This window comes from Pempheris klunzingeri, chromosome 23, assembly GCF_042242105.1.
Source record: "Pempheris klunzingeri isolate RE-2024b chromosome 23, fPemKlu1.hap1, whole genome shotgun sequence".
Lineage (NCBI taxonomy): Eukaryota > Metazoa > Chordata > Actinopteri > Acropomatiformes > Pempheridae > Pempheris > Pempheris klunzingeri.
In genome coordinates, this window is record NC_092034.1 from 16,998,047 (window position 1) to 17,017,997 (window position 19,951).

A 19,951-nucleotide genomic window follows, 5' to 3' on the forward strand; every position below is an offset into this window, starting at 1 on the left:
AAGGAACCACTGGTCTAATCATGAAGACTCTCATGTCAAATAACCACAAAACTATTTCAATTGGAAATGCAGAACAGAAGATGCACGTTCATGGAGGATGCTACTGAGACGGGGGGAAGATACACCACCTGCACCGGCGATCAGCTCCTTAGCACGGCTGTGGAGACAGAAAACAACTGTGTGAGACAGATATACGACACCATCTCAAGTAAATTAGTAGCTTTTATCTATCAGTATTAATGCAGGCTTTTCATGGGAATGGAATTTTATTATTATTCATTCATCAAGAGATATGTGAGGCTGCGGCAGCCATAGGAAAGAGTGAGCTGTGGCGACAGCTGTGAGTGATGGCAGTGTGGCTCACTTCTCCAGGCTGGGGGAGCGGGTGAGGAGGTTGGCCGAGGATGCCGCCTTCTTGTCCAGACGTTTCCTCTGCCTCTCTGGGTTCACCAGTTTCTCGCTGTTCCTGCGAACCCTGGAACACCGGAGGGCACAAATCAGATTCAGCACTCGCTGTGGGTCCTCTCACGGCTACTAACTGTTACACCCCCGCACCACACCACTGTGCCTGCATGCACATACACACAGAAACATGCGTGTCCGTCTTAGACTGTTAGATTTATGTTAGTAACAGTATGTTTTACTTGAATGAGACTATCCCACACTGAAATAGCATGAATGGCCAACACACAGTGGATGTTCCAAGTTGTAATAAACTGGAATCGGCCTGTTACCCATGGCCTACAACTCACATTAGTTCTACTGGCCTTCACCCCAACTCCTCATTGGCCTGGGAAAAATACCCTGATTTCTAAAAGCTGTGCTCAGGCTGCAGCTCTCAAACTGAATTTGACAAGGTCAGATGACCATGAACACCCACCCAGAACAGCACGTGTTAAACCGTAACTGAACTTATTGTCTCTCAGGGTTTCTTGTGGCACCTCCATTTCCTGGTGACACTTGAAGCATCACTAGAGGAAGTATTACCAACTAAAAAAAGATTTACTGTCTATCTATGTCACTAGGCTCAGGCCTAGGAACTGAAAGTCAGCTGACAAACCCCCTCTCCTCCAAAATCTCTGTACTGCTGGTCTTTAAATAAAGTTTTGAATGTAGGGGAGTGAGCACGGAGGCACAGCTTTCCTAGCATCTCTGAGCTGAGGGACTACAGTTTATGTTATCCATCAGCAATAAAACCCTCCTTCAAGCTACTATACGGAAGTAGGACAAGAGTACACATGCACACACAAGCATATACACAAGTAAACTAAAGCTGCTCCGCCACTGTGCTTCCTGATCAGAGAGGCAATTATTGAGTTCAAAGTAGAGGACAAATCACAGCATGCAAGAGATCCTTGATTTGTTTGAGAAAGACATTGTTAAAAAGAAAGTTTGGGGGAGATCTGCAATGAAAAAACTCCAGATTTAAGGCAGTTTGTGTGTTTCTGCAAACCCCAGCTGAATGGCACTCTGTATATCTGTATTGTCTTCCAGAGCAGTCAGCTCTAATATTGTGTGGCTACAGCGAAGCTGTAACAGATAGGACCACTCTGGAGGTTCCTGTCATGGATATTGCCTCTGCTGTACCCCGTTTAGACAGATGTGCCACTTCAAAACATTTTCTCTCCTTGAACACTTACATCTGCACAGTCTTGTGAACCCACTGACCTTTCTAAGTGTATACATACTGCAACCCTACCCCTGCTCCAAGCCCTTCTCCTACATGATGCTGTGATCAATTACCCACACATCACATTTTCCACTGGACTCAAATCTTTGTGTGCTGTCGAGCTAATCTTGGATATGTCACTCAGTTAGGATGAGCGCCACCATTATGTTCCGCTAAGGCTTTATGTTTCCCTCGCCCCCTGCTCAAACACATGCAGGCCGGAGCGAACATGGCGACAGAACATGTCACCCCCTCCAGTTTCCTTCTCTAACACAGCATAATCTCACCCTGGCAACCTGTTTCATGGAGGGATTTGCAGAGCAACTGGGGTTTGCAGTTACACAAGTGAGAAACAAGATTCATCCTTAAAAGCCAAGCAATCACTAGCGAGGGAGCAGATGATTATGAAGAGAGCGGTGGTGAGGGGAGTGACGACAACATCACGCACAGCGGTTTCTTCTCTCCTTCCTGGATGGGGGACAGGGGTGCAGAGCGGGAGCTGAGGTTCTGCTCTGAGGCTCTGACCGAGGCTGAGGCTGAGCCTGGCTCCTCTTGAGAGCAGCTTCCATCCTGGAAGTCCTCCCGCTGGAGGCCTCTGATGGTGGTTGGCTGAATGGGCTGCTCCACTGACGACGTCCAGCTCAGCTCCTTTTCCTGCTCTCCTCCTGCTTCTTCGTCGTCCTCCTGCTCATCATCATCATCCTCCTCTTCCAAGCCAGGGACACGGTGGAGCTTCCCCCGCGTCCCCTCAAGCACAGACTCCGCCGGAGGCAGGGCGTCTTCCAGTTGTAGGCTCTGGGCCCGCCTGGGCAGAGGGACCCTGTCGTGCCCGGCGTCCTGCCCTGGGAGGGTGAGCTCTGTCTGGGTCGACCTGTTTAGTGTCTCCACTCTTGGCTTCGTGGACACCAAGCTTCCTATGTGGCCATTTGCATTGGTCACGGTGCTGTCTGACAGTTGGCTAGAGACAGTTCAAAGGTTGAGGTCAACAAAGAAGAGTCACACAGCAAAATACACAGACATCACATGAACACAACCAGGCTTCTGAATGGACCAGAATGCCTCTGATGTAACAAGCAATCTGGCTATACCTCATGTGAAACACAACAATGATGGTCCCACGTTATCCCTCCTGTCTCTAAGCCTTTGGCATCTAGCTCCAGTACCTGGTAGCGGTGTGGCGGATCCCGTCGACAGTTGAGCTGGAGGACAGTTTTCTGCTGCTGGTGCAGCCGTCTGAGCAGCACACTTGGTCCAGCACTCGTGCGGCACCAGGGTTCACTAGGTGGGTAAGAGAATCAGAGTGTGCGCCATCTAGTGTTGGACTTCTTTTAAAATGTTCTGTTACTACCACTGATTTGTTTGTTTGCCCTGCACATTTAGGTTTTAATGACACAGGGCCTTACATGACTGTTTTCAGCTCAGCTCAACAATCACTTTTCTAATGATTCTGAAGACAAGTGTTGGATGAATTACTCAACTCATCTTGTGTATCGAATCAAGGGTCCAACATAACATTAGAACACTATCAGACTGAGCACGTACAAGGAAGAAGGAGCACAACTAAATTATTTTAGATTCCTTCATTGGAGGAGCTGCTGCATGTGATTGTGTACATACAGGGACTCTTTATCAAGTCTATGATTGTAAAGTGTGAGAAAACCCCACAGTGTTCCACCGTCCAGTGTAGGATGAGGCTGCGGCGTAGGTGCAGCCTGAGGACAACTCACCTGCAATGAGCTGCTGTTTCAGTAACGGTAGGAGTTGGTCGTGGAGGCGGATCCTGCGCAGGGCATCAGCCAGTGAGGATTTCAGCAGCGTGATCTCATCCTCCTGCGCCTGCAGACGCACCTCCATCATGGAAGCTCGGTATGGGAACTCAGCGCTGCTGTCTGCCGACACGTCATCTACAAAGAGACGTCACATTAATTCATGTCCTCTGAGCTTTAATTTCATTACACCAATCAGATGGCCTGAAGCACGGCTTCTGTAAGCCACAGTGACCCTTGATAGTGATCTTTATTTCATGGCACCCTGCTGTCTGAAGGAGAGCAACTAGACACACTTCATGTAGGTGCTATCAGAAGAAAAGGGGTGACGCCTGCATGCTCGCTCCGTGAACAAAACTTTACTACTGACGACATTTCAATCCTATTTGGTCGGCTCTTCATCTGGTCAACATGCTTAAAACATGGAACCACAGCCCATATCTCTACATCACACACAACAATGGGATGCCAAGCTCTATGAAGGCATCTTTAGTGCCCAGAGAGATGAGCATCCATTTAAGTCCATAGAGAGAAACAACACTAACCAGCCACGCCTCACACCATCAAACCTGCATGTCAAACATACAGACCTAACACCAGTACCAACGCCATCTCACACCACATCAGCCACACCACCTACACTTCACCTGCTACTGAGACACACACAGGACATCCTGGGATCAAATGATCTGCTTTCAGAGAAGAGGGAACCATCTTTGTGATGGTTAAGGTCAGGGTAAGGGTTGGGTTAGTTGTTTCTTTATGATGGTTAAGGTTAGGGTAAGGGTTGGGTTAGTTATTTCTTTATGATGTTGATCAAAGAGGGTCCTCTCAAACATTGCAGGATAAACATGGGTGTGTTATCTGGCATGATGTCCATTTGTAGAGGGGATTACAGATATTCAGAGCATTGTACTCAGAGAGTACAGAGGAGTGTCCAAACCCTCTCAAGGACGCTATTGTGTGGTGAGCAGAGCTAGTGGTCCGCTGTGTGTGTGTGTGTGTGTGTGTGTAGGACATAGCTGTCTGTGAATGTGAGGAATGCCTCCTTCTGTCCTTGTGTCACAGAATGGAACAAAGAGGAGCAAGCATCAGGATCATAATTATCCAGTTCTTGCTCAGCCATTGAAGTGTTATTTTAACACTACAGTCCGGCGAAGCACAAGCATTAATTGACCGAATGTTGTGAGGAAATGTTTTGCCCACTCAGTAATGACTATCAGTCAATCAATCTGTATTTATACAGCACCAATTCATAACAGCATTATCTCAACACCCTTTCCATAAAGAGAAGGTCTAGATCAAACTCTTTGATGAAGAGAGAGACCCAACGATTCAGGAATTCAAGAATCCCCACATGAGCAGCATCAGATATTATATTAGGCAACAGTAGCAGGAAGAACTCCCCTTTAACGGGAAGAAACCTGGAACAGAACCAGGCTCAGAGGGGCGACTAGGTAAGAGGAGCTCACACACTACTCCTCATGAATCCTTCCAAACCCCGTAGATTCATTTTTAGCAAAGCCTAACAGTCAAGATCCACAACCCGGAATTACACAGTGCCAGTAATTATAGTCAAATGCTCCATTTCCACATGGACGTGAGCTCTCAGGCAGTTCACGGACATTATCGTTCTCACATGTGCAGTATGTTGGCGAGTTTCTTGCCCAGGACCAACTCTTAAAATCTTTACCAATGGCCCTTGTAGTAAGAGATGTCTTCACAAATCCATCGTGATGTACATCAGGACTAATCAGGACTAATCAGGACAACAAAAGTCATGTCATTTTCACCATTTTCACTTTTTAACAGAATTTTAAAATTCACTACTTCCAGTTACTTTTTATTTGCCGTTTTAACTGTGCTGTTAAGTTAATGTCAGTGAAAGTCAGCACTTCCTGCACACTCATCACAAGCTCGAAGGCTACATTCTTGACAGGTTTTTAATTTGAAACATCTGCTGGAAGCATTTGTTCTTACTGCAAGCAGCAAAAGCTCCTGGTCACAGCAGACCAGACTCTCACAGCACAAAGTTCACTGACTTCAGCAGGGATGTGTTTCTTTCAATAGTCACATAGTGCTGGAGGGAGAAAAACAGGAGAACTGTGATACTTGTGTCAAATTCAAGCATCATGTAGCATCATGTTGATGGTATACAGCGTGCACACACTGCAGTTGTTTTATAGTTCATCATGAATGAATATCTAATACATAATAATCATCTTTGCGAGACTAAAGTTAATTATTTTGTTAATACACTGTCAGCTTACGCTTGATCCGAACCAGTTCATACAACAGCCCGTCCAACCACAGTGTTCAGCATTGTTCTGAACAGCGGAGTGAAAAGCCGCCAAAGGAGAGAGACTCCACGTCATTACAACTGGGAGATCATTTTCAGACAGGCTTTCATAGTAATCACATGTGTCACAAACAGTTGGACAACAAATAGAGTAGGACAGGGACGTTCAGACCCTCTCTCTCCTCTCAGCTGACCAATGACCGGGCGAGGCGGGGTGTGAATGTGGGATCTTTGGTCGGACAAAGGGCCTCTAAGCTAGTTAAGATTGTCTGGCTCATATCAGAAGTGTTTAGTGTAGCTTTGGGTTTTTAACACAACACACACAACGGCATTAGGAGTAGAACTGTGAAAATAATTCAAAAATGACTATATATAGAATATAGCAGTGATCGCTATCACTACTGGGATCAAAATCTCAGTGAATTCATGTTATTTTTTAAACATATCAACATGAACAAGGTCTTTAACTCTGTTTAATAGCGAGCGGAACATTGAGCATGCACATGAGCTATTAAAGTTAAAATGTTTGATATATAATACCTATATAATACTATATAATACTTGTATTCTGCATGTTACACATTTTATTACACCATGGTTTTGTTGAATCCCATGTTGTGTGGGGTTTTTTGGAATAAAGTGAAAATGGCCAAAATGAAAGGTGGTATGAATTCATGGATAATATCTGCAAACCCCGACATATATTGCACATGTTTAAAGCCCCTGGTAGACACAAAACAGAAACAGACAGTAAAAGTTGAGTTTAGTGAATGGGGCCCATGTGCCCACGGGCTGCTAGCTGCATGATGATGACTGTCGACGCCAGTTTGCCAACTGAGTGATGTAAGGGCAGCCAGAGGTCTCGTGGAACTTTTGGCATGTCATGATTATCATTGACTGTGGCCTTGCAAGACATTTTCCTTTGGCGCACCACTTTCACTGGAACAGGCGTTTCATCATCAGCTGTGCACTGGAGGAACTGCTGCTCTGAGGTCTGCCTGAACCCCTCCACACTGATCAGGCGGATGCTAGGTGTGCTACGGAGTCACGAGCTCCGTCCTCACTGCTGACCTCAGGCCAAGCAGGGTGATCTTATTGAGTGTGACTGAGACACTTTCATCTGCTAACTGCCAAGTGGAGGAGTAACATGTGAGAGCTGCACTCAAGTGATCAGTCACATGTATGCCCTATGTGGGACAGCCAATCAGAGACAAGGATGGAGCCTCTTCAGCCCTGTTATTCCTTTGGTTAGCTTTAAAACACTCACTCTTTTTGTGTGTGAACTCCATATTCCACTAGCTACTAATGTAATCTACTACAGTCATTACAAACCAATAGAAAACTAAGTGGAAGCCTGGCATCCAAAGCTGAGCACATTTAAACATGAACAGGTTGGTCTCATCACAACAAGCTATTTTGATGCTACTCTATGAAATGTAGAGAGTACACAAAGGAAGGTGGTAGAATTCAAAATAAAGTGGTTTAATCAACCTTTTTTACGAGTCTTTATCAAAAATATAATAAAAATATAGAAATAAAATAAAGTAAAAATCAAGAATTATCTATATCAATTGAATGAGTCCTTCTATCATGATACATTTTTCAGGTACAGCAGCCCTTATGTCTGAGGTCACACTTCCTCCCTGATCCTTCAGATTAAAAGCCTGCACAGAAACTTCTGGCCAGCAGCCAGAGCAGGAAAGAGGAAGTGTTTGATGAAGTGACACAAGCAGCTCAGTGGGAATTTCCAGTTAAGACCACACTTACGTCTCTGCACAGAAAAGAAAGAAGCTGGTTCTGTCCAATCCAACGTGTTTCCCCACACAGTAGTACTGACAGTGAAAAAATGAGAAGCAACCTGTTTTCTATACGGCCATCTGCTAATGATAGTTAGCATAGCTTAGCAAATGTGTGCATTTTTTTCCCAAATCTTTTTTCACTCCAGTAGACAGTGAAATGCTCACAGCGCCTTTATCAGGAGATACAGTCCATTAAAATGATCCCAGACCAGCCCTGACAACAATCTTGACTCATGTCATGACGCTGTGGGATTGTGCGCAATCCTGAATGGATAGTATTTCATTATTTCTACATCATTTAAGACAGCATGTTAATGTTGAGACAATGAAAAACAACTCATTAAAAAGGGCCACAGCAGCAAACAGGTCAGCTTCTTAATGAACTAGGATCTAATCCACTTATAAAAGAGTGACTTCCCGTCTTTCTCCACCAGCCTCACACTGATGGCAAGGCTCCAAAACAAATGTCCCAACACTCACTCCTGAAAAACCACAGCGTGTTGATTCACACCTCTAGGCCTTCACACCTGTCTACAGATTTCACAAACAATATGTTGATTAGTCGAGTGGAATCTTCTCTACTCACTCTGCAAGAATAACATTTCCAAAAATGTCGGACTATTCCACACACAGTAGCAGCAGGAAATGTAATCCTGCAAACTAGCACGTCTTCAGATTAATGGGGGAGATACAAACATAGGTGATAAGACAGGTGGGAGGCCCCAGTTTAAACACTGAGCCTTCCTGCCCGTGCAGACCTGAGCAGGAGGTGGCCAGAGCTTTAAAAGCTATCCTACAGCTAACCCTCCTAAACACTGCCTCATGATAAACAATTAAAACATTCCAGGCCTCCCTCTGTGAGACTGCTGCTGAAGCATGGACAGGAAAGAGTGAGAGAAGCAGAAACACATGCTAAAAGAGCTCCCATCAGCCAATGAGGAGCATCAAAGCCCCACCATCATTAAACCCAGAAGAAGCTCAGCGGTGGATGGACACATCACTGTTCAAACTTTACTGGGGGGGCCGTTGGCTCCAGAGACCACGCTCCCATCGTGTGCTGGGCTCCTGCAGGCAGCAGCCACAGAGACTGTCGGTCCTGGATGTGACGGGGAGGTGTGCTCAGTGAGACCTGACCACAGCTGCCCAGTGCACTGGGGGCCCTGACAACACATTCTCTCACTCAGTTTCTCACTGTGAGCAGTGAGGTCCCCCACTCAGATTTCTGCCAAAGTTGGAGCAGTTTTAGTTATTTCACTGAGAAATTTCTGTATTGCTTTTCGTTTTGCTCTGTGTGCTCTTCTGACTGGTTTGAAGTGGGTGGGGCATTAGGCATAAGGAGGCCATTTCCTCAGTCTCACTGGAGGATACCATGGATTTGGTCTAAGCTCAGGGGGTGGTCGATCCAAGATCGAGGACTGCACTGGCTGGTTTGCAACACAGCAGACAGCACAGTTAATCACACAGCATGTGCATTCAGATAAGCGCGCTCTGCTGCCTTCTTCTGCATCTGTCCGTGTTAACTGTGCCCTGCTCGAGTGTTGGGGAGTTCAAGTTAGAAGCTGAATTACATTTGGTGAATTAGTAACTTTAAGGTAGCCTTGGTATTTTCTAAACCATGCAGCAGGTCCAGTAATGAGTCTGTAATTTGTCACTTACTAACAGGGCAGGGCAGTTCCACTCTGCAGACACAGTCAGCCGACTCACATGGAGCAGATGGGCATGTGAATGTAGCATGTAAATGTACACCAATAATATAGTGATGTCCAGCCTACAGATGGATGCTGGGTGGTGTGTCAACAGGCATGCAGCTATGGAGGGAGGGAGAGAGCTGCAGGCTTAGGTTCACCGCCGTGGCTCAACAGTGTGTTGGATACATGTTGCAGGTAGAGGAGTGTGACATGTGAGTGTAGCAGCAGACTGTCTGTCTAATCTCTGTGGACTGTATATCTCTGTTCGACACCGTGCTGAGACACCGATCGATTACAAGATGCCCGATCAGCCCCTGAACCTCTGAAACCTGACAATGGAGTGGGCTCCTCTCATTGGCTACTGATGACAGCTGTACATACAAATGGCAGCTCTATCAGGAAGCCCAGGCTCTGCCAGTTCGGAGGGCCAGAAACCTAAAACTGAGATTCACTGCTCACGTGTGAATTATCTGGAACTTTTCCTCCCATTAGACTCAGCTGGAAATATCTGGACACGACATCACTCGGCCAACTCTCTACAGGAAGGTACACCAAACAGGAAGTGGGTCTTTTCCTCCAAAGACAGCGTTAATGGCTGAATGTGGCCTCAGGGGGGAAACCTATTAACAGTTCCCAACCAGCCTGGGTCCATCTGCAGCTCCTGCTCACACACAGAAATAACAAAGTGACAAGAAATGCGAGCCTTCAGGAATACCCATAAGGTCCAAAGCACTGCGGTATTTAAGTCAGCACACAGCACCACTGAAATGTTTCTGTGCAGTCCATCTTGAAAAAAAAAGAAACTCATTTTGAAAGTCATTTATTTATGGTGCAGAAGGTATTTATGGTGAAGTGTGTCGTGACTGACAGTTTGGTGGCACCACACCCACTCCAGCTGTAGAAGAGCCTCTTCACAGGATCTGATTTTGGCCGTGGGGCCTGTACTTAGCAGGCTGGTTTTATACATGGACTAGATGAATGGAGTGTTTTATTGTCTGGTTTGACTGGTAGTGCCAGCGGTAACACTCCAAAGTCCTAATAAAAAAATGAATGTCTCACAGTGAGTGACAGTCCTTTTGACATACAGCTGAGTGTAAATATGATTCCTCCTGCTTAGCATCCTCCCTCACCTTTGATGAACAAAACCACACATGCTTAACCTGTGCTGTGTTTAAACAGGAGGCAGTCCAAGAAGACAATGTCCTGACATGAAGGAAACTAGTGCACTGAGTATTTTCATTTGGCACAGAGTGCATGCAGTCATATGACTTTAACAAGGAAAAATGATTCAAAGTCAAGCATTCAAATGTTTTCACCGGACAGGAGGGGGATGAGGAACTGTAATCTGTAAAGAAACTTAAGCTGTCAGACAGACGTGTCAGAGCTAACAAGTATAACATTTCCCTCTGAGATGGACTGGGGGGAAAGTTTAAAGATGCAGAGAGTGGAAATACTCATGTTAAGTACAAGTACTTGAGGAAATGTACTTAGTTACACTCCATCAGTGGTGCTAACTTAGAGAGATCACCGGTGTGCAGTGTCTTCGCTTCAGCACTTCAATATGGGACTGGTGATGGGGTGACTTTAAATACAGCAACAGCTCTGATGGAAAAGAAGATTAATGGGTCACATTCGGCCATTATAAAAAGATACGTTTTAATCCGGTGAATTAGCAGGCGAATGTTCGGCTGATGGGGGTCAGCTGTCCCCGCATGCTGTGGCCCCCACATCTGAATGCCCACAGGAGATTTCAGGCGGGGCTCTTTGCCACCGTCATCTAAACACCAGATCAGTAGAGGACCCAGTTCACACACCCAGAAGCCCCTGATCATAACATCACACACACACACACACACACACACACACACACACACACACACAGGGCATCTCCCAAAGAGTGATTAGAAAGCACTTCCATTAAAGGTCTTCCTACAGTTTAGCTTTCATCACCTCTGCAGTCAGGTTTTTATCAAAAGTACAATACTGCTCTAACACTGAATCAAACACATACGCACACACTCACACGACTGCTTTCCCGCTCTACTCTGAGCGTCTGCTTTTCTTGTTTTCATTTTTTCAGTGACTCATAGCTGTTTGGCAGCAGCTCGGGGGAAGCAGGAATTTGATCCACATTCAATTCGCAACAACTGCAGTGGAATTCAGGTTAACATTCAGACTTCATCAGATCAACTGTGGGATCGACGGCGTTGTTAGCACTGCGAAAGTAGGAAACGCTCACGTTATGTCACAGCTTCTGGCATTTTTGGTTATTAGTTCAATGTTTTCAAGTCCTCTAAATGCTTCTCTGTGTGCTAGTTTCCACTGGAGGCGGTGACGTCCCACATTCCTGCTCAAAAAGTGGCAGCGTGCAGAAGAACTGCCAGGAAATGATGCATGAATATCAAACATGGCAGACAAGACACTCTTATTTCATCCTCTTGGCTCTTATAAATACTTTTGGAATATTTCGGCAATTTAAATGGCCCCAAACACTCACTTAGTTTTCAACTTTGAACCAAAAAAAGTTTGCAATAATGAGCCAATCAGTGAGGCGTCTTCTTGTAAAAAGAGTTCAAATCTCTTGTGCTAATATGGGGCATATTTCTAAATGAAGCTGAGTGTAATCTGATAACTGACTGATCCACATTCTGTAACTGTGAATATGTATTCAGCTTCACATATAAATATCTGCCTGCACCCTGCACCCCCCATAAAATGAAGGGCACCGTGCAGCAGTGAACTAAACCTACGAGCTTTGTGACAAATTATTAATCTATGTTTCAGGTTGTGAAGGAAAATCAGCCCGATCAATTCACCAAACTGGTGAATCACACCTCCAACAAGTAAGTGCAAGACCTGAGACAGTTTGACGCTGGTCAGATGAAAAGCCACCAGTATCCAATGATCCTAAAGAAGGAGGAGAACTTGATTCCAGAGCTGGGAATACAAGCCTCTATTTGATTTCCACTTTTGTGAAAGGCTTCGGGTCATTCCAGGTCTTGTGGGAGGCTGGCTGCCTGACAGCTGCACAGCCACACTCTCTTGGACTGATGGGAGTCTTTTGTTGCATCTCCGTGTGCAGCTACACAAGTCTTTCATGCCCAACTGGTTGATGTATGAGTTTACAAAAAGTTCCCTTTTCATCCAGCTTGATTAGAGGCAGAAGTAGAGAGGAAGCGGCAGATATAATTAGCCTTGCATGCCTTCCCCTTTTTCTTTTAGGCTGCAGTAAATCTGTTTGTAATCTGAGCTACTGCCTCTTCTCCAACTCAAAAATGACAGACACGTCTTTGACTTGCATGTAGTGTGTACTATATCTACTGCAAGATATTCTCAGTGTCCACCCACTCATTCTCTCTACCTTTCACCCATGGGTGCTGCATAATGACCTCAACCACCTACAGATGCCGTTTGTCCCAAAGCACACCGCTCACTGCTCTGAGTTCTCTTCTTTGATTCTGACGCCTCGCCAGCACTCGACATCCTGTACGCCCCTGCACTAGTGCCTGAGGTCCCATGTGAGAAGTGAAACGGAGAGCAGCACCGTGCCTGAGAAACACTTTCTCTTCCCCCGCTGCACCACAGTGTAACTGTATGTTTTTGTGTGACAGTACGGCTCTCACTTGATTCACTGTGTGAAGCATGAAGGGGATGCACGGCAGCACAGACCTTCACGTTCACCCCCCAACCTTCATGTGAGGTTCATATTTTTAATGATTCATCAGTGATGGACTGTGTAATGCTAGAATGTTACTCCTATAGACAACCCCACAAGTGGCCTACACAGCCTTTCATCCTCACTTAGCTCACTGTTTGGTTTTGCAGCCCACAACTCCCATCAGCCTCGTCTCCAGCAGCGCTTTTCAGGGACAGAGCTCTGCTAAAGCAGCTGTGCTCTACCTGCTGTGAAGCTTGATAGATACATCCATACAGTGCAGTCGTAAAAACCATCAAACACTAATGAAACTGGCTCTCATGAGGACCGCCCCGGGAAAGGAAGACCAAGAGTTACCCCTGCTGCAGAGGAAAAGTAACCCCAGTGAGAGTGGCTACATGTAGGAGGAGGATGTGGGAGATATGAATACTTCGAAACCCAACGTTCCAACATCCGCAAACGAGGATTGCGATCACAACGAGAGACCGATGAGGTACAACAACAAAACAAATTGGGTGAGGAGGAGAGCAAAGAGCATTACTTGACAATGTCAAGGCGACATGGAGAGAAGTTCGTAGTTACAGGAAGATGTGGGGAAGAAAGCGGTGTCTGGGAAGTACAACAAAGAGTCAAAGAGTCGGCCCTGACTGTCCGACTGAAGAGATACAGCAGAAGCAGCAGAACAAACGGGATGTTCTCCACCGAACTGTCCAAAGTGTGCTCTCAGTGTCAAGGTAATAAGGCTGAGACCGAACAGTGCAGGAAGAGCATATGGGGGAGTGAGGCATCACACAACACCACACTACATGTACAGGCCAAAGTGACGTCTTTTAACGGCTCGGTTTTGTCGAAAACCCTCAAAAATCTCATGAGGTGATGAAAAGCAGCAGGAATGAAAAAAAGCCCAAAGTGATATTAACTGATTTTCTGTCAACCTGCTAATCAATAAATGAGCTAATTGTTTCAGCTCTGCATGCAACCAGAATGAATGACTGTGAAATGCCGTGATGGAGTTTGGTAGAAGAACATTTGTAAGGATTTGGAATGAAAATGTTTTGCACTGATGTTCAATGGTGATACACAAATCACAGCTATCTCAGTCTGAAAGGAATGCAGTCATCCGACACTGTGAGGACACGTCAGAGGTTTGACGTCTCATTTAGCCGTTAAAGCAGCAGTTGGTTACCCTTTCATGGATCCCTTTCACATTTGTAGGCTAAATTTCTATCTTTCAGCTCCTGATTAACATGTTTAATCGGGGTAAAGGGTGCATGTCCCGCCCAAGTGCCCTTCAAACAGGTTCATCCTCCCACGGTGAGTGGAGCCTTTGACTTCCGTCATTCGTAAAGCTCCAACAATCGACTGTCACTTCAGCTGCACTAAACATTCATCGGTGGCAGAAGTCAGGCTTCTTCAATCGGATTTTTCCATAGGTTCAAAGCCAGCCTGTGTGCTCAGCTGTCTTAGAGAATAAAAGCCTCGACAGCGAAATGTGAAAGAGCCTGAGGGGATGGTACATGGGAGAGCTCACAGCGCTGGCAGCAGGTTAACATACTGTCACATAGTGTCATACCTGGCTGGAGCAAACACAAGCGCTATGCAAGACCATGCTTGTTCTGCGCACACACAACATAACAATGAGCTTTGATTGTTGACTGTCGATGGAGAATAAATCTCTGCAGCTCAATGACCTCCCTGAGTGAGGAGCCATGATCTTCACTTATCCATCTTTGGGGGCGAAGCATGAGTCCACACAAGGTTTTTGTTCTCTCTAATTTCTATAAGATATTCAAAAGGAGGTTCGCATAAAGAGGCAACGGGCAGATATCATTTCAAGTGTTTGGCACTAGTTTCTGTACTGATACTAAAACTAGCCTTTGAGGAACATGAACAAGTCTCTCTGTAGTATTAATTGCCAATAAAAATGTCTAAAAGTGTACAAATTGTGGCCTGAAATCAGGAACCGTCAGATCAAAGAATAACAAAAGCATGAATCTGAGCAGACGTGGCAGCTCTCTGCTCTCTACACACACGCGTTGGTCCAAACACATTCATACTACCCAGAGAAAGCAGTGACTGTCTGCCTCCAGACTCCAGAAACCTCTGAAAGACGCACTATTACAACATTCAGGGAAAAACAGTGAAACAGCTGCAATCTGCTGATGCAACTTCCTGCTGATCTCTGCACAACTTGTACCATGTTCCAAGAGTGATTCTTACTCACAGTGAGCCCTAAGCTAAGGGACAGTTCTGGTGGCCTCGGCCGTGACTGTCATTAGTGTCGGGGACGACAGCACGACACACACCGAGCTCATGGCTGAGCGCGCTGAGCACAAAGACAATCGTGACGGTCAGGCGGGCAGTAATTATGGTCATAAAACACTGCTTAAAGTACGCTAAAGAAGTCAGCATGGGCACTGAATCCGCTTGATATTTTAGTGCGCTGCTGATGGACATGACTGTCCCACAATGCAATGCACAAAGGACACAGAGAAGCTGCAAAAAAAATAAACATCACAAAAAGAAGAACTGCAGATGCGATGAAACACAATAAAAGCAAAACTACTAAAAACGGACTATAAAGTAAGAAGAAATAAATCTTATTTTGCTGCTCTGGTGTACTCCCACAGAACAGACACAAACCCACTTCAGCTCTGCAGCTCTTGTACTTAGAGGAAGTGGTAGCAGATGTGAGTCAACAGATGTTTTGGGATCTTTATTTGAATAGTTCTTAAGTTGATTAAAACGAGTTTGTTTTTTCTCTGTCCTCTGGTGATCCTCCTCCACCCTTCACTGGCTTCACTTTTATCAGTCTGCTGTGAGCAGCGACTCCACTATCGCTCTATCCATCAGCGAAACCGTGTTGAATCAACAGATGCTGATATGCATGATGGCACGCTTAAAGAACACTTCTCTGTGTCTTTGATCCAAGTGTGAAAGCACTGACAGCTGCATAAGAGCAGGTTTGCAGACGGAACGATAGTTCTTTTCTGGGAAGAATCTCTCTGCTCACAGGCACCGACGCAGTTTAACTTCCTGTTTGTTTGCAATAAATGCAGGCGTTTATGTGTGCACAGAAGAAGAAAAGAGCACCACCTCAACGTCCAAGGACAAATGCTTTAACCCCCACGAGTGAACAAAAGACCCACAGACACCGTCTGGCACTGCTGACCCCACCCAAACTCACACAGCTCATTACTATGAACTTTGCCCTCCACGCCACCTGTCAGTGCTCACGCTCTTACTACATTCATCAGAGGTGGACCCAGAGTGGATCCTTAAAGGCCGATAGAATAGCCATAGTTTGGAGCAGGACAAAGCCGATCAGCTGAAATAACATCCCTTCTCTGTGAAGGCCTGACTGGGGGAGGCTGTGCAGCCATCAGCCAGGTTCTGCCAATAACGACAGCATGTTAAACACCCCGTCCCGGCTGATTCCTGGGCCAAACCCATCAAATGACCAAGTACCGAATATGCTGGTTCACTAAATGTGTTGTCCAAATTGTCAAAGTAACTGCTTCCTCACAGATGTTATTAAAATCTAACAAAGTGAGATATTAGGGGACATGTGGCTGTGATCTGACAGTGGGACACACTTCATGCCTCACACATCACACATCACAGTATTAGATTTGTACTTTTGCACAAGTCCACCATATTGTGATGCTGCATCAGTACAGTAACTGTTTGCCCCCCCCACTGCAGCCAGACTGCTGTCAGCCTGCAGATCACACACATGGACGTACTGGACAGAGAGCTGTTCTCATCATCTGACCCAGGACATGGACAAGCCAGTCAGCTGACTGTGAGGAGCAGGCAGGAGCACATGTATGACCCAGCAGCTCAGCGTCCCTCCCCATGTGATACTCACTGTTCCCCAGTGCAGCCCCACCATTTTACAGGACAAGTAAACACAACATCAGCACACAAGGTAGGAGGGGGGGGGGGGGGGGGGGTACAGATGTGCAACAAAAGCAGCATTGTTGCAGCTCCTGTTTAACAGTCAGCACCAGGGGGGGGGCAAAAACTCCACTTGACTTCGGGGGGCATGAGTTAATTTTTCAGATGATGTGCATCATGTACATGACAGCCAGTAAACCAGGGCAAACTTTTCCTCCAAGTACCGAAGACAGCAGCTACACGGAGAAGCGGACAGAGAGCCCCCGTCAGACAGCAGCCTGTGGTCGGATGTAGTCCTCTGCCCCCACCCGTCTAACATACACACAAACACCGAGCTCTGCTGAAGATGGAGCTCTGTCCTGGGTATAAGAAGCAGTGGGCCGTGTTCTCCGCCGTGTGTCCGGAGAGGAAGCCGCCAGTGGGGCAGTGAGGGCGCTCTGGGGAAACGGTCCCTGTAGCGACGGGAGCAGAAAGCTGACAGCGGACACCAGCGGGGCTGTACTCACCCAGGCTGTTGGTGGAGGAGTCCATGGCGGGGCGTTCGGGCGGTGAGACGGTCTGTGGGGCTTCAGCGGGACGGAGGTGTGTTTTCCATGCTGAGAGGAGTGTCACAAGCCCCGCCGACGAGCTGACAAGCGTTCGGCTGGGGCCACCACAACACCGGAAACTGTGTAAAAAGTGCTGCGGAGGGTTGGGCCGTCAGAGGGACTACACAAAGGTTCCCGAGTCACGTGGAATTATGGCGTGAAAATGACTAGAAGTCGTGGGGACAAAATAACTTCAACTTCAACTTCGACAAACGCTTCGCAAGTTGAAGGACTCCTCCGGAAGTCTCGTTCCTCATCATGGCTGCCTTGACACTGTCTTCTCCTCTGACTGCTTCCTGTCCCACTGACTGTCTGCTGTCCAGGTGACTGTCTGCTGTTCTAGTGACTGTCTGCTGTTGTAGTGACTGTCTGCTGTCCCACTGACTGTCTGCTGTCCAGGTGACTGTCTGCTGTTCTAGTGACTGTCTGCCGTCCAGGTGACTGTCTGCTGTCCAGGTGACTGTCTGCCGTCCAGGTGACTGTCTGCTGTTCTAGTGACTGTCTCCTGTTCTAGTGACTGTCTCCTGTTCTAGTGACTGTCTCCCGTTCAGGTGTAAATATTTATTTCATTTCATCACAACCATATATTTATATTTATATTTATTTTTGCTATTTTGTCTTTTCTATTGCTCTGTTTTTTTCACTCTCCCTGTTTATATTGTTGCTGCTGTAACAAGAAAATTTCCCCCTATGGGGGATCAAATAAAGAAAGTCTCAAGTCTCAAGGTGACTGTCTCCTGTTCTAGTGACTGTCTCCTGTTCTAGTGACTGTCTCCTGTTCTAGTGACTGTCTCCTGTTCTAGTGACTGTCTCCTGTCCCACTGACTGTCTATCGTCCAGGTGACTGTCTGCTGTCCAGGTGACTGTCTGCTGTCCAGGTGACTGTCTCCCAGCTGTCATCATGAAAAGTAAAAAACCAAATGATGATACAATAAAATAAATGTGACTATCTGTGAACTGACCTGTGCAGTAAATGTCATTTCTGTACCATTCCAATAATAGAAAAAATTAAAATCGCGTAATTTGCATATTTCCTCTGAAATTACAGGGAAACGCTCAAAGTGAGTCAGAGGCGAGCTGAGCCCCCCCTCAGATTGTGCAATCCCTCCCAAACTGGATTAAACTCATGCTGAATGTTTGCAGACACTTTTATTCTATGTCATCACTTTCCATAGAATAGCTTTAGTATTTCACATGTGTAGGACATGTTCAGGCTGCTGGTCTGACAGGGAAGGTGAAGGTGAGACCACACACACACTGCAGAGCACAGTGAGCACTGTTATTTGTAGGGAATGAGTGTGAATTATGGAAATGTGATGACAAATGAAGGACAGGGTGCAGAGCACGCAGCGACAGGTTCACTGCTCTCCCTGGGCCAAACCAAATATCTGTGTGTGTGTGAAGATTGGGGATATGATGTCATGGTGCAAGCTGCCAACTGTGTGTGTGTGTGTGTGTGTGTGTGTGTGTGACTGTCTCCTGTTCTAGTGACTGTCTCCCGTCCAGGTGACTGTCTCCTGTTCTAGTGACTGTCTCCTGTTCTAGTGACTGTCTCCCGTCCAGGTGACTGTCTCCTGTTCTAGTGACTGTCTCCTGTTCTAGTGACTGTCTCCTGTTCTAGTGACTGTCTCCTGTCCAGGTGACTGTCTCCTGTTCTAGTGACTGTCTCCTGTTCTAGTGACTGTCTCCTGTCCAGGTGACTGTCTCCCGTCCAGGTGACTGTCTCCCGTCCAGGTGACTGTCTCCTGTTCTAGTGACTGTCTCCTGTCCAGGTGACTGTCTCCTGTTCTAGTGACTGTCTCCTGTCCAGGTGACTGTCTCCTGTCCAGGTGACTGTCTCCTGTCCAGGTGACTGTCTCCTGTTCTAGTGACTGTCTCCTGTCCAGGTGACTGTCTCCTGTTCTAGTGACTGTCTCCTGTTCTAGTGACTGTCTCCTGTTCTAGTGACCTGACTAGTGACCGTCCAGGTGACTGTCTCCTGTTCTAGTGACCTGACTAGTGACCGTCCAGGTGACTGTCTCCTGTTCTAGTGACTGTCTCCCGTCCAGGTGACTGTCTCCTGTTCTAGTGACTGTCTCCCGTCCAGGTGACTGTCTCCCGTCCAGGTGACTGTCTCCTGTTCTAGTGACTGTCTCCCGTCCAGGTGACTGTCTCCCGTCCAGGTGACTGTCTCCTGTTCTAGTGACTGTCTCCTGTTCTAGTGACTGTCTTCTGTCCAGGTGACTGTCTCCCGTCCAGGTGACTATCTCCTGTTCTAGTGACTGTCTCCTGTCCAGGTGACTGTCTCCTGTTCTAGTGACTGTCTCCTGTCCAGGTGACTGTCTCCTGTTCTAGTGATTGTCTCCCGTCCAGGTGACTGTCTCCCGTCCAGGTGACTGTCTCCCGTTCTAGTGACTGTCTCCCGTCCAGGTGACTGTCTCCTGTCCAGGTGACTGTCTCCCGTTCTAGTGACTGTCTCCCGTCCAGGTGACTGTCTCCTGTTCTAGTGATTGTCTCCCGTCCAGGTGACTGTCTCCCGTCCAGGTGACTGTCTCCCGTCCAGGTGACTGTCTCCTGTTCTAGTGACTGTCTCCCGTTCTAGTGACTGT

The 19,951-nt window shown here is 46.7% G+C and overlaps 1 protein-coding gene across 2 annotated transcripts in view; it reads right to left on the minus strand.

Moving 5' to 3' along the window:
* eml3 (EMAP like 3) overlaps positions 1-17,416 on the minus strand; it is a 33,524-nt gene extending 16,108 nt beyond the window's left edge. The window contains exons 1-6 of one of the 2 annotated variants that reach the window (XM_070854319.1): positions 17,283-17,416; positions 3,397-3,573; positions 2,833-2,947; positions 2,118-2,627; positions 365-475; positions 129-157 (exon numbers count right to left, since the gene is read on the minus strand). In XM_070854319.1, the coding sequence (XP_070710420.1) occupies positions 129-157; positions 365-475; positions 2,118-2,627; positions 2,833-2,947; positions 3,397-3,573; positions 17,283-17,307 (967 nt within the window). In that variant the 5' untranslated portion in view covers positions 17,308-17,416. The remainder of the gene's footprint in view (positions 1-128; positions 158-364; positions 476-2,117; positions 2,628-2,832; positions 2,948-3,396; positions 3,574-17,282) is intronic. The other variant, XM_070854320.1, reaches the window with a different exon arrangement.
* Positions 17,417-19,951: the final 2,535 nt, after the last annotated feature.